Below are 15,708 nucleotides of genomic sequence, written 5' to 3'. Positions count from 1 at the left end.
GATTAAAATAGCAGACACCTGATAGCTTATTGCCTCAGTGTCTTCCCTTGACTGAGGAGCATCACAAACAAAGGAGCCTAATAAGGACTTGTGGTGACTCCTCCTAAAACAAATATTCACTTCTGTACATATTTGATAGTGATAACTAAGCAACTTCTAAAGAACCCACAATTCTTCCAACATCCTTATTATTTGGAATTGTAAACATTAACTGAGAACCGATCAAGGAAACCCATAAAGTGACAATCACTCCTTGACATATACAAATGTTAGTTATCTCAGCCTCAGATGATCAGATTTTATTCATAGGATATTATTTATAAGGTGCAAAGTTAAGAAGATTTGGTTTAAGCGCTTCCCCTCTCTCCATCATTGGGTCCTTGCAGTCAAGGACCTCTGTTACAGAAGATGAGCCTGCTGACGAAAGCCACCATTTAACATCTACGGATTAAAAAAAAATCCTTAGACATAATAATCTGCAACAGTTTACCTTCAAAGGCAAATATTAGTCCAAGGTTTCAAATTCCTCCATATATGTTCACACATCTTTGTACAGAGTTTTAAGCTGCAAAGTGTATGCGGCTCAATGGGTGTCCCAATGGTGTGGTCCAGCTGGCACCATGTCCCAATGATCAATCTACAAGTAGCAGCACTACCAAAATCAAGTGTATTTTGAAACTTTGTGGTGCTTTACGGCAACAGCACAGAATAACATTAGGGATGGGTATCTGCACAGCATCATGCGTGTGACCCGGGAAGGTTAGGGAAAGGCGGCATGTAGGATTCGGGAATATGGGGTGTGGGGCGATGTCTCAGTTTTAATCCTGTATTGTTGTGCCCAAAAGAAGCTATTCAAACACTTACTCGTGATTACTACTAAGGGTGAGGCTCTCAGGCTTTTTCATTCCACAGTAATTCTGGCAGCGAACAGGTTAGACAAACACACAATTTGAATATATGAAAAAGAAAAGGTTTGTCATAAACCAAACTTTATTTTTATTTGAGCATCAAATACAGAGCTGTATACAGGAATTGGGTTTGAAGAAAACGTGGTTTTATTTCATTTGGTCATTAAACTTTATTTATCTGCAGACCTGGAGGCTGCCATTGTTGTCAATCATGCAATATGTTATGAAGAGTGATCAGATGAATTGCAATCACTTGCAAAGTCCCTCTTTGAAAATGAACTTAATCCCAAAAAAACATTTCCACTGCATTTCAGCCCTTCCCCAAAATGACCAGCTGCCACCAAGTCAGTGATTCTCTCGTTAACACAAGTGAGAGTGTTGACGTGGACAAGGCTGGAGATCACTCAGTTAGAATAACGACTGGAAGCTTTAAAAGGATGGTGGTGCTTGACATCATTGTTATTCTTCTGTTAACCATGGTTACCTGCCAGGAAACACGTGCTGTCATCATTGCTTTGCACAAAAAGGGCTTCACAGGCAAGGATATCGCTGCTAGTAAGATTACACCTAAAAGCAATGCTTCACCTGGGAGGCTCCGGGTGAAAACCAGAGAATCCCCAGGTATGCATATAGCTACCCCGAATGTAAGACAATTCAGGACGAATAATTGAGGCAGACTATATGGGCTGAATGGTTATTACCTGTCATAGACAAACCATGTCTTTATGGGCCTTGCGGTGTACAGGGACATATTCAAGCTGGCAGGAATGGGCCTTCCCCAAACTGATGCCACAAAGTTGTAAGTATACAAGTGGCTGAAATGTCCTTGTATGATATAGCATTAACATTACCCTTCACTGGAGCAAACGGGCCTAGCCCAAATCCTGATGAACCCCAGAGCATTATCCCTCCTCCGCCAAACGAGCGCTATGCGTTCTGGTAGGTATTCTTCTGGGATCAGCCAAACACATATTTGTCAATTAGACGTCCAGAGAACATGTTTCCACTACTCCAGAGTCTAGTGGCGGTGGCTTTACACGACTTGATTCAGCTTGTATGCAGCTTCTCAGCGTTGGAAACCCATTTTATGAAGCTCCAGACACAAAGTGCTTGTGCTGATGTTGTCTCCAGAGGCAGTTTGGAACTCTGTGGTGATGGACTTGGCAGCCCCGCTCTGTGAGTATGTCTTTTGATGGCTGAACTGTTGTTACTCCTACATGGTTCCAGTTTACAAAAATAGCACCTACAGTGGAACAGGGCAGATGACTGAGCACTGTGGTAAGACCCATTCTACTACCAATTTTTGTCTATGGAAGAAGTGCTTGATTTTATATACATGTTAATGAGTGTGGCTAAAACAACAAAAGTCAATAATTATGTTGAGTGTCTGCATACGTTTGGTCATATAGTGTGTGTGTGTCTACAGTGCCCTCAACAAATATTGGCATTCTCAGTAATTATGAGCATAGAAGGCTAGGAGAAAGCACCTTACTTACAATAATAACTGTATTATTACTGTCACTTAGGGTCAATGACAAAGGGTTATTTTATTGATGCAGAAATGCCCAAGGAAAATACAAGAAAATGCATATAAGTTGCTGACTGGTTGGTATATGGTCCCCTCAGACATGCACAGATTAGTACTAGGGTGTCGATGGGGTGCTGGGGATGCAAGACTGCGATGGGAGATTACCTGCACATCTAGTGGAGCTGCCCGTCACAATGATTAAACATATTTCATGTCCTAACATGGATATGAGTTATTTTCATGAACTTTTCCATTCTCTTCTATTAGCCAAAGAACAAAAATCCCTGAAACACACATGACAATATAACAATGGCCTACTACCTGATGCTTGTAGTGTCTTCAATTGACTGTGGATTGTCAGAAAACAATGATACCTCATAAAGACTTGTGGTAACGCCAGTACGCCATCTTAAATAAACATCTCCTTTTGTAAATGTTTGATGGTGATCACTAGACAGCTTCTAAAGAACTCCTAGTTCATTCAGTATCCTTGTTATTTAGAACTGCAAACATTGTCTGTAAACTCATCTGAGATATCACTCTATTTCTTTTTCGCCCCAAATAACACGAGCGTCCCTAAGTGGAAGTGATAGATATATATATATAGATATATCTATATATAGGAGGTCTGTGCAAACATCTGTAGTACTATTTTAGTGGAGAAACAGGATATTATGCTATATCTCAGAGCGCTGCACAATGTATGTTCAGTGGAGGAGACAAGCCATTGTGGATCTGGTGGTGGTTAGGATTGCTGTCCTGGTTGAGGGCTAGGTTGAAGATCCATAAACATATAAGTGATTAAAAATATTGTTTGTGATGTCTTGTTGTTTAAAAGTTATTAAAGCTAGTTTGTTTTATCACCGTTTTGAGGATGACCAATTCCTAATTATCAAAGAGAATACCTTGAGTGCATTTATATTTACTTTCGAAATCTTTAATGTTGTCTTTAATGAGGTTGTCTTTAATGAGGGGTAAAAGGGGGAGTTGTCCTGGGTCCATTCATTCTGGAGGACCCAAAGTATGCCCTTGAGTCCGGATCTGTGGCTAGAGGGACATGGGGGCAATTGAGTAGGTGTATGTTAGTGTAAGTTTATGTGGAGAAGCCAGGGGCCGGTGGATCTGTCTAGGAACTTCCCAGCTCAGGGTACTCAGAGCCCTCCATCTCCAGGACAGTATCAGTGAAGAAGCGCCTCACCTGGAGACTCCAGGTTAAACCTGGGGAGTTATCAAATATGGTTAGAAATAAGTTTTTTTTTGGAACAAAATGGATGTTTAGTGGTCCTAATAGAAAATAACCCTTTGGATCTTATTCCTGCTTTTCATCTTTATTTTGCCTTCATCATGCTCCCATGTCTAATATGTTTACAGCCATTACTGTTAGTGTTGGTCACCATTCCTTCTGTATTATATATTGTTTACATAAACAACCAAGAAATTCTTACAGAAACGTACACATTTTAATGATGAAATAAATAATGTTTTATTTAACGTTGATTTAGACCACTGAATCATCATGTTAAAGAAACAAAAGCAAAACAAAGGGGAAAAAAAGCATTTTTCAGAGTATATGCAATTACAAACATTAAAATGTTTAAAATCTTTGAAAATGTAACAAAGCAAATTACCCAAAATAAAGCTGCAAGCTGTGAACGTCATGTATTAAGGACGGTTTCCAATTCTGTGTAATGTGGACCTACCACACACTAGTTTATGCCAGGGTTTAAACCAATAAAAGCATTACCAAAATAACGTATGTAACACATATTGGTTTTCACATGGACCATTGGCTTGTCACTACAATAGAATCTTTGTGATGGACTAATATTGTTAGAATCTCAGCTCACAGAATGACCCCAGGTAGATGTCCACAGGTGGGTGCCAAGGGCAACAGTTGTTGGCCGTGCTGGCCTGATAGCTTCTAGTATCTTCCGGTGATCTTTATCTTTCAGCCCTATGATTGCATATTTCTAGCATCTTATGTCTCTTGTAAGGGTTGCCTCCCAGTGTCTTCCTTTTTCTGCAATTGGTTATTCAGTTCAATCTTTATATTGTTTTTCTCCTGCCGTATGATGTTCATTAGGTCTATCTGTGTATCACAATTGTCAGCCTTTATGTTACTCAGACTTTCATCGATCTTTGTTTGTACATATTCCCGTGTTTTATCCTGAACCTCTTTTTGTAGAATTCTCTCAACCTCACATAGTACATTTGTTTCATGCTTCTTTCGAAAATAATATTTTTTCAGCGTATCTACACAGGAGCCCCCACACATTTGTGATTGAGGCATAACAAGCATTGCAATTATAAACACTGTGATGAGAATCAGCCCGGTAATCTGTAAAATAATAGAAAATAAAGAAATGTATGTTAGATTTTTTTTTATATGTTTTTTAATAAGTTGCTTGATTTTAAATTGTTTTCCGTTTTTACCATGTTAAACTAAGCTTAATGCTCTATAATACTCTACAATAGTGTTTCTATAGGGTATATTTTTCAGGGCTGGGTATAGGCCCCATGTGCATATCAGGGAACTTCCCAGAGCAAGCTGCACTGCGCTCTCCGTCTTCTACGGGAGAGACTGCAGATGGAGGTTGGATTATATGTGCATGAGGTGGGGCTATCCTGTGTGGGGCGGGGCTAGCAGTCTGTAGGGGCAGGGCTAGCTCTAGTGGGAGTGAACTGGTTGTGGAGCAGGTGGGAATCAGGTGAGTAGTGGGTGTGGTCTAAAACTGCACACCTGCCCGGGAAAAGACTCCCTGCCTTTCGTGACCTTCCAAGTGGGCTCCCTGCCTTTTGTGCCCTTTCAAGTGGGCTTCCTGCCTTTTGTGCCCTTTCAAGTGGGCTCCCTGCCAAAAGACTTATTACCGCTATTTATTTATCCTGCCATACGTCCGGTTTCTTGCTTACAGACTGTATAACCCTTATTTGTTTGTCTGTCATAAACATACAATACATCGCATTACCTAGATTTCTGCTTGTGGTGTCTTTGTTTGTATAATCATGCATCGTGGGTTACAGACCGAACCCCAAGTATCCCCTGCACATGGGCTCAATGGTAAAATGCATCATCAATGTGGTTTCTTAACTAACAAACTTAGGGGTTAGTGCACTAATTGTATGAAATCTCATGGCAACCCCTATTCCACACAAACCAACAAAACTACATACCAAAATAGATCTGTCACTTTTCAAAAAAATTTACATTGTAACAGTTTGATACCCTAAAAACAAAATCAGTGTAACTGGGTTCATATTGTACATATAATTCCACTTTATGTGTATACAAAGAAATCTCAACATACCAATGGTGGGTGCAGAAAAGGGGAGAGAACTTCAGAACCGTAAATTGATTAAATAGTTAAGAACTTGCCACAGGCTGCCACTGATTTGGAGGGGCAAAGATGGCACAGGCAGGCTTTTTGGGACCATAAATTATTATTTGTTTTATATAGCGCCATCATAACTAATAATAGAGCTGTACAATTGGTAGATAGGACACAACAAGTGGTATATAACATAATTTGACTCAGAGAAACAACAAGTGAGGAGGGCCCTCAACAAGCTTACAATCTAGAAATGAAAGAGGCAGGCTGTTTGGGGGCAGATTTTGCACAGGCAGGCTGATGGCACAGGCAGGCTCTTTGGGGCAAAGATGGCACAGGTAAACTTTGGCAAAGATCGCACAGACAGGCTGTTCAAGGGCACAGACAAGCTATTTGGGGCCAAAGGTGGCACAGACAAGCTGTTTGGGGAAAATGATGGAACAGAAACGCTGTTTGGGGCACTGAAAGGCTGTTTGGGGGCAAAAGATGGCAGAGACAAGCTGCTTGGGGGGGGAAAGATGGCACAGACCAGCTGTTGGAGGGCATTGGAAAGGTTGTTTGGGTGCAAAGGATGGCACAGACAAGCTGTGTGGGGCTGTGGGATATGTTGTTTGTGAAGTCAGGGGGATGAGGTACTTATTTGGGCCTTTTAATAATAATGTGATATTTTATCACAATTAAGGAACAACTTATTATAATTTTAAAAGTAAATATAGTTATAGTTATTTGGATGGCAAATGGTGTTTATGCCCAAGAGGTGTGACATGTGGACACAAGGGCGCAACCATGAGATAAAGTATATGGGGCTGTTGTCCAAATATTTCCATGCTGACGATCTCAGAAATAATTGGCTTCCCAGAGGGGTTTGACCTCGGGCAAGAAATAAAAGATGGGAATGACTGGCTTTTTATTATTTTTTTTTTACTGCTATTAATAGGTTCAAAACCAGACAATGGTTTATGGCCTGATTTAGTCACTGATTCCTTATTTACATTTCCAAAGACTGTAGTGCACATTGTTCTTTTGATATTAGATTGTCAAAGTCCAAAGTGTCAACTGCATCAGACTTTGTGCACTGGAACATACAATATCAAATGTTCCAGTAGAAAGTTTTATTCCAGTACTAATTTAGGCACAAATCTATTAATATCTAAAATTGTTTAAAACCAATTATGATCAGGAGAAAAAAATCTAACCTAAACTCAAAACCCTATTTGTGTATCTGTCAATATCACCTTGGATATGTTATTTACATTATTCATTTAATGCCAATGGAGTTGTTTGTGCAAAGAATGCTCAACTTCTTGTTCTTTTTTCTTTCAATACTGTGTGGTCACAGAAGAGGAGGCGGTAGAGGAAGACGGGGGGACGGTAGAGGAAGACGGGGGGCGGTAGAGGTAGAGGAAGGAGGTAGAGGAAGACGGGGGGACGGTAGAGGAAGACGGGGGGGCGGTAGAGGTAGAGGAAGGAGGTAGAGGAAGACTGAGGAGGTAGAGATTAAGTATAGGTCTGAAAGTATTTCTTTTTTTGAGTTTTGATAAAATGAACATCATTTTTCGGACAGTCTAATTTATCTCTAAATAAATGTGTCTCTTTTCTTTTGTACTGTTTCCTTTCTCTAAATTCTCCCTCAATTGTATCATTTTTTCATTAAATTCTTTAAATTGACATGCTGTCTCAAAATCTACTTTTTTTTATCTGTCTTTTAACTTTATCCAGTTCTCGTTCTTTTGCATTAACCAAATCAATGAATCCAAAGTCCTATACCATCTTACTTGAAAGTCTGAATCATCATATATATAAATGCTGGTACATTCAGAATTCTTAGTCGCCTTGGAATCCTAGTCACACCAAAGTCTATTTTCTTTATTTTAATATTTCTCCAATACTTTAAATAATAACTTCAAATCCATGTCTGTAACATGATTATGGTCTGTTAGATTTAATTTAACATATATTACATGCAAGGTAGACTGCAATGCAGCTTAACCAAGTACATACAGTCATGGCACTTGTATACTGTCAAAAACCAACTTCAATTAATGTATCCATCGCCATAAATATCTGCCTAATAAATGTTAAAATGAGAGTATAAAAAAATACAATTTAAAAATCTTTTTTAATGAAGTCTGCTATTTTAATAATTAAAAAACACCAATTCTTTTTGTTTCTAGCTTTAATCCAATCTGTAGTACCAACTCTATTATCAAGTATTTGTGTTCTATATTATATGCACAAAACCAATCAAGATTTAAAAAATGTCCAAAATCTTTGAGATCACGTTGTATATTGAATAATAAACATTAAATAGTAGGGGGATCGTGGGTCACCCCCAATTACATTCACTTGGTCAACTCTTTCAGAGGTATTTAGTAGCGGATTTCTCAAAATATAGGCACACTCGCTTGTTTCCCTGGTCGTGATTTTTCTTTCACTTTGTTTTTCACTTTTTCACATTGGTGTGTTGATCTTTATTAATCAGATAGGAAAGATAATTAGTTTATTAAAGTAAAGCTATTTTTTATGTTAATTTAATCCTCGGCTGTTTTCTTCTCACATACACAAAGTAATATAGTGATACTATGTTTTCACATTGATGAAGTCGAGGTGTTTAATGATATTGTAATTAGATACAAGTGTGATATGGTAAATTGCAATTAGGGGTGTATTTATTTACATAGGAGCGGAACATGGTTTACAGTTCAGAGATTAGGTGCGAATCGCGTCAAGCTCTTTGCACTTTTTGATGTTAATCCTACAATAAAAGATCTTCATGTATTGCCCGTCTTGCATCCTGTTATGTGTTCTCTGTATGAGAGTGCACAGGGTTTCTCTCGTCCACACAGTTCCTTCTGTTGTCCTTGCTGCACCTGCCGGCTGTAGTTGCCGTTGAGTTATGGGCAGCACAGGCCAATTGGTTGTGTGCTTCAGAGATTATTTACGTATGATTGCGTAATTGATCTCCTTCTGTGTGTTCATGCATCCCACATGTGGAAGCGTAGCCATTTGCACACGCATGTCAGAAACACGTGCAGAGTACAGAGCTGGACTAGACAGCCCAGGCACTTTAAGGACAGTAGCCTCCAAATGACACACACAGGCGCACGTTACCTTTTCATACAGTGTGCGGCCACGTACACCAGATCTGCCCCTGGAGAGGCAGTGTTGGTAGTAGACACTGGCCCACCAGATCATATGTCCAGCCTGAGCCTGGCACTATATATGTTTCCTGGGGGAAGAAAACTGGCTGGTGTGGTTACCATTACCAACTTCTACCCCTGGCAACGAGCGGTGGAACTTTGGAGGTAGAGTGTTGGTCAAACTGAGAGTGACGGAGAGGGAAATCAGGGCCACGGAATTGCGGTCCTGAATTCTGTTGGATAAGAGTGGCAAAATCGGGACTGTCCTGCACAAAGTGGAACAATTGGGGGAATGGGTTACCCTAAGGGGCACACATATGCAAATACGGATCCCATGCATATATATGACATAATCTGGTTGCTCAACAAATGGATGAACAGCATACCCGGGAGCTTCTGGGCTTCGGCTACCTGGAACCTGGAACCTACCCCCGTGGGACGCGGCCAGGACTGCCCACTACTGATGTCGGGGGCATTTCCCCCGATGTCAATGGGCGTTCTTGATGACATCAGGGGAAACCCGTCATTAAAGGGGAAATGGGCGGGGAACGGGGTATGTAATGATCCCACAACCTGAAGGATTCGGCTGTTGACCCAGAGAACCCAGGAGTCTGAGTTCCCAGGTATGGATGGTGAACAGGGATCTTGCTCAGGAAACCATGGCTCCCTATAAATTCCACAATCTGGTTCCTGACCCTTCCTGCGCACCAGGAGAGCAGTATTCATGAACACTGAATCCCACATGAATAACTCAGCATCTGTGATACCTCTCTGTGAGTCATGGTGATTAATGCAGCAAGTATGGACACAGTTCCACAGCAAGAAACACAGAGCATGCGCAAGGTTTGTAGTAAGAATTTGTTGACAATTTTTTCCCCTCCCTTGACGCGCCCACCAGGCGTCTGGTCACATGACCGGAAGTTACTTTATTCGTTGTCTTGCTTCTCTCCGGCTGGGTCCGAGTTCTGGATGATGGAGCCGGTGTTTCACGAGCGGCAGCGGCTTGAGCTGTGTGCGGTTCACGCACTGAACAACCTGCTTCAGAAGCCCGAAATTACCCAGCAGCGAGCGGAGGAGATCTGCCGAGGGTGAGAGGGGAGTTTAACCCCGAACAGCAGGGGGTGGGGGGCAGCTGTCAGGATGAGGTTATCACCGGGATTGGAAGGAGGCATTGTTCCTGGTGGGGGATCCAGTCATTATCTATGAGATGTTTAATGGGCTGGGAGGAAGATTAGTGGATTTATTTTAATAGTGAGGATCACTTCCTTAGAGTAGTCCGGTTTATGATTATGTGACAGATGTAAACTGCTGATCAGTAGCATAACATTGATGCGCCTCCCTGGTCTGGCATTATAAAGATTTAATGACTATAATTTTTTTCATTTATGTGGTCGTATAATGAATATGCCTCCTGTCTTTCCATCTTTTTCTAAAACAGTCCTGATTACTTGGTTGGCGTCCAGGTTCCTCAGGCACTTTAGGATGTCCCATCAGAAGCCGAGTAGTTAGAAATGCTGTCTTGATGTAGCGCGCTATATGAGAAATAAGTGACATATAACGTACTTTTTTGTAATTAGCTGTTTTATTTAATGCTTTCATCTGTGTGTGTACATTTTTACTTTTATTGCATAACAAATCCTCTTCTCTTTCAGGTTGTCGCCGAACACCATGATTAACCCTCACCGCAGTCTTCTGGGAACTGGAAACTATGATGTCAATGTTATCATGGTAGCTCTTCAGACTTTAGACTATGCGGCTGTGTGGTGGGACAAAAGAAAGTAAGTGGTGGGGGTTCTAAGTAGAAGTATTTTACTTGGAGATCACAAGCCGGATGAAGAAACGTAACTGCCCCACCATGGTATTCTGCCCCTGTAGCCCATCTGCTTCAAGGTTGTGTGTTTAGAGGTAACACCACAATGATTTCAGCTTCTTACTCTATTCTTTTTGTTTATCGCATCATTTTCGGGAAATTCTAGAGAGATTAGTGGGTCTTTAGAACCCAACTGGGGGTCCCTAGAAAATCACTCGGATTTCCCCCATTATAATCTTTGCTTTAATAACAGCTAAACTTCTTGGTCCTATGTGTTTTGGATAGTGAGTCACTATTTGTGTTAATGAGCAAGTATACATAATAAAGCAGCCCATGAATAATTATTACATCATACACAGTTTAGTCTTCATCCCTCAAAAAAACATGACCCTTCGTAAACATTTTCTTTATTCATTGTGATGGCCAATTAGCTAATTCTGCTAATGTGTAGGAAAAAATCAGTAAAGCAGCTTTAGCTTATGAGTTTTCAGTTGACGGGACTGCTGCATGGTGTAGAGTGTATTGTTGACATGCATGGTGTGTCCAAAGCCCACTCTCCATAAAGACTGAAAATCAGGTGAATGGTGCATATTTTTTATTTATTTATATAAATGCTAACTACTTTTTTACTGTGCAACAAAATGTGATATTTTACCAATTTAAAGTGTTTTAAAAAGGCTGTAAAAATCCAAGTTGCGTTTGGTTAATTGAATTATTAAGTAATTGGTTAGATTTTGTTATTTAAGGGTTATTTATGTTTTACTACTTTTTGTTTGTTTCTTTAAAAAAAAAAAAAAAGGTCTCTGGAAAGCTTAGTCCTGAGTGAGATCTTTGGATTCATCTTAAACATCCCGTCGCCCATCTCCTTGGGTTTCCTCTCTCTCCCGATCACGCGCAAACACTGGATCACAGTGCGGCAAATTAATGGCGTTTATTATAATCTGGACTCCAAGCTGAAAGCCCCTGCCAAACTTGGTGGTCCCACAGAGCTCAAGTAAGTAATCACAATGCAGTTTCGTCAGTTAGAGTCTAAACAGACACATTAAACTAGTTTATGTAAAGCATGTGACAGGTTAATGCTGATGGACCAGGTTTCCAAGCCAATTCCTGGTAAATATTTTGCTTACTTATAGTGATTTGGTTTCTATAATTAACTGAGTCACCTTAGACTGTGAATCATTGTGATTAAAGACATTGCTAAGCCTAATAATACACTGGGATATTTTTACTTGGTTATGCTCGATTTACATACTTGAAAGGGCTCATTCTTCGAAGTGCTATAAAGTACTTGGAAAGTTACCCGGTACATCTTGTTTGTGTGCCCAGCCGTATAACCCATCAGCATTGCAAATCATCAGTCTTGTGTTCATCTTACAAAGTAACCTGTATCCATGGGACCTTAAACTGTGATTAAAGGGATACTACAGCCATCGAATGCACGTGAATGCATATGATAGCTGTGTGGTCCCTTTAAATTTTAATTTCATCTATTTGGAAATCTATCTTTTTAAATATTTCCACCTACCGTAATATTTAAGATAGGGGATGCACAGTTAGATATCTGCCGTAATAGTCGTTTAAATATGTCAAAAAAAAAAAACCCAAAACAACAAACATATATAACCTTTTGTATGCTTTGAGGTAGAGGATTGCATTGGGAGGCGGGACCCGCCAAAAAACTTGCGGGCGGTCTTGCTGGGGCTGCGGGCGGTCAGGCACTGTACCTGCGGGTCCCGTTATCCTGCGCAGTCAAGCCCACCTCCTTACCTGAACTGCAGACTTCCTGCGCAGTCCCGCAAGGCTGCCTTCCTGCTGCTCCCTTACAGCGTCTCTCTCCTCTTGGTCCGCCCAGGAACAAAGCGGAGTCACGTGATGTGACGTGACTTCCCGTGACTCCGCCTTGTTCCTGGGCGGAGCAAGAGAAGAGACGCTGTGAGGGAGCAACTCGAGGGCACCACGCGGGAAATCTGCAGTTCAGGTAAGGAGGTGGGCTTGATTGGCCACAAATGTGGCAGGAGTGTGCGCAAAAAATCTGCGGGAGCGGGATTAAAAAAGCAGTCCCGCGCAGGGCTCTACTTTGAGGTATGAGAGATGCCTTGCGCACGTTGGGTGGTCAGGTAAAAGTACTCCGAATGAACAGCTACCCTCTGCTATTACTCATTTCAATGACACTTGTGTAAAACAACAAGTCTTTCATTGACATGACCAGTGTATGTGAGAAATAATGACTGTAATAATTTTATTGATGCCGGTTCAGTCAATACACACAGCTGCATGCTTTAAAAGTGTAAGAGTTTACCGTGTAGCTGTCTATTGGATACATGCTGATTTTCATCCAGAGTTCATTCCTGATCATAGATGTTAGCTGACTTTATAAATGTCACTTTTCTACACAACGAATCCATAAATGTGTATCCGACCTAATACTTGTGTAGGTTCATGTATACCAGGTTGCCTGAAATATATATATTTGCAAAATGGGACATAGATGGCATGGCACTATCATATAAGGTTTAAGGAGCCCCCTGGGACCATATAGAACAGGGGTGTCCAAGTTTTTTCTCCAGTGGGCCACTTCATCAGAATTGTATACGTGCGAGGGCCGCACTCATTTTTCACTGTGAGAAAATAAGGCCTTTAATAAGATATGCAGATTAAAATAAAGTAAATGACACAAAACCTTTACTTTTCCTCTCACTGATTTCTGGGCCTAGAAAGTTTTGTGACTACAAATTCAGGATTCTGGTTAAGTAAAAATGAAATACTTCTGGACCAAAACATTCATGGTTCACTTAGCCAAAACCGAAAATGACCCCCCACTTTTAAAAATAATAATAAAAACTCACATTTTTTATAAAAGTAGGTAACACACCACAATTGGACAAAAAAAATAGCAATATGACTTGGCATGATAGGAGTGTTATTGCTAACAGCAAAGTCAGCCAGTACATGCTGGTACAGGGTGGCTGTAAGTGATGTGCAGACCCCATACTGCTGGCAGCATCAATACACAAGGGGGGCAGTTAGCTAGGTTTCAGCATGTACTGGCTGACTTGGCATGATAGGAGTGTGATTGCTAACAGCAATCACAGTCCCATCATGCCTAGGTTCCAGCACTTACACATCCACATATACTCATTCATTCACAGATTCATTCCCTCAATCACGCATACTCATTCAAACACCCTTCCCACCCCCCTTACCTGCACTGTAGCTCCTCTATGCCGCTCACAGACTTGAGCAGGGGGGCGTGGCATCCCTCTGCGTTCTCTGGTTCTGCACAGAGGAAGCAGGACTGGAGCAGAGTCATGTGATGTCACGTGAACTTTGCTGGGTTCCGCTTCCTCTATGCAGTACAAAAGACCCTTCCACAGGTAAGTAGCAGGGCTCTTGTTGTAGCAGGGCTCGAGGCGCGGCCCGCGTAAGATCGGTTGCCCTCGGGCCGCATGTTGGACGCCCCTGATATAGAAGGATGAGACTGAGTCGCCCTAAATGTTTATCACTATATTGTATGTTGCTCACATGTGTGCTTCGCTAGATCTTTACACAGATAAGGCCTGCTATTAAAAATGTTATTTTAGATAAATGTATTTCTTTGTGTTTTTATTGACATGTTGATAAATGACATTTCATGATTTTGATTTATATGGGCTTTTTTCTTTGTCTATTTCACCAACAGACAGTTCCTGCAGGACTGCATCTCCAGAGGCTCATGTGAAGTTCTGTTGGTTGTTCGGAAGGACGTTGAGGAGGCAAGGCTTTGGATAAATGCTGAAGAACGTGCCTCATGAAAATGGAGTTTTGCGGAGAACATGGACATCTGTGTACGCCTCGGCTCAGCTGTGCTGAGCTGCTCGCCCAAAGGTTTCTTAAGTTATTTTATGGGCTTGTTCCCTTAACTCTATTTATTGGAGCTCTTGCTCTGATGCTACAAGTCGACCTTGTAACTGCAAGTACGAGAGAAGTTTTGTTATAAAACGGCATGTGTGAAACTGTTCATTTAAACTCTTGCACTGATATCCATTTCCAATGATGCCTTAACAATCCTCGCTTTTCTACACATAGCTGCATATTAACATATTCAATGCAAACCTTTTCTTTGTAATCCTATTAAAGATTTCTTCCTTTTTTAATGAAAAACACTACTTTCGCTTGCATTTGGCTTTATTACTACGCAGACAGATTCAATGTGTGCTGTTCTTCTTAAGTTCACACTGATTGTAAACTTGATATAATACTATAGATTCAGTGCTGTGAGAACCGATTTCGTCTATTTTTGCATATTTAAATATTTCAGATCATCAAACTAATTTTACGATAAGACAGACGTGAGTAAACACAAAATGCCGCTTTTTAAAGGATCATTTCATTTATTGAAGGAAAAAAAAGTAATTTGCCCCTAATAACTGATTGTGCCACCCTTGGCGGAAATAACTGCAATTAAACATTTGCAATACGTTTTTTGTTTTTTTTACATCGCTGTGGAGGAATTTTGGCCTATTCTTTGCAGAATTGTTGCTACATTGGAGGTTTTGGGAGAATTAACTGCCTTTCTAAGGTCATGCAACAGCATCTCATCAGATCACCATCAGATTTAAATCAGGACTTTGATGAGGCTACTCCAAGACCTTCATTGTGTTTATTTTGTGCTTTGGATCATTGTCCCTATGCATAACTCAACTACACTGAGATTTAGGTCACAAACTGATGGGGGGGGGGGTTTCTACTTCAGGATTTACTGATGGAGAGCACAATTTATGGTTCCATCAATTATGACAAAGTCATCCAGCCCCATATCATCATACAGATGAAACAGGACCCATGTTCCACTTTAGAGTCCGCAGAAGTCAGCAGTAATATTCGTCTTGCAACTCCCACGGGTGCCATTTTTTGCACAGTCTTTCTCATATGGAATCGAGAACACTGACCTCAGCAAGAAAGGCCTCCATGTAGTCTGGGTGCTTTTGAGGCCGGCCACTCCTGGGAAGGTTCACCG

General features: G+C 40.9%; 1 protein-coding gene across 1 annotated transcript; it reads left to right on the top strand.

The window, feature by feature from the left end:
• Positions 1–9,871: 9,871 nt before the first annotated feature.
• LOC149285429 (josephin-2-like) lies at positions 9,872–14,503 on the top strand. Its single transcript, XM_089495432.1, has 4 exons — positions 9,872–9,990; positions 10,555–10,680; positions 11,512–11,706; positions 14,392–14,503. The coding sequence occupies exons 1-4, from the start codon at positions 9,872–9,874 to the stop codon at positions 14,501–14,503; spliced, it is 552 nt and encodes a 183-aa protein (XP_089351558.1).
• Positions 14,504–15,708: the final 1,205 nt, after the last annotated feature.

Source organism: Sceloporus occidentalis, unplaced genomic scaffold (genome assembly GCF_023333645.1).
Source record: "Sceloporus occidentalis isolate IW3139 unplaced genomic scaffold, rSceOcc1.0.p SCAF_79, whole genome shotgun sequence".
NCBI lineage: Eukaryota > Metazoa > Chordata > Lepidosauria > Squamata > Phrynosomatidae > Sceloporus > Sceloporus occidentalis.
The sequence above is the reverse complement of the archived record's forward strand: the minus strand, read 5'-3'. Positions and strand labels throughout refer to the sequence as shown.

Excerpts from the sequence above, each read along its gene's own strand:
- LOC149285429 (XM_089495432.1), top strand. The coding sequence starts at position 9,872 with ATGATGGAGCCGGTGTTTCACGAGCGGCAGCGGCTTGAGCTGTGTGCG. Across the intron at positions 10,681-11,511 it reads GTGTGGTGGGACAAAAGAAA|GTCTCTGGAAAGCTTAGTCC; the intron begins GTAAGTGGTGGG and ends AAAAAAAAAAAG. Across the intron at positions 11,707-14,391 it reads GGTGGTCCCACAGAGCTCAA|ACAGTTCCTGCAGGACTGCA; the intron begins GTAAGTAATCAC and ends TTTCACCAACAG.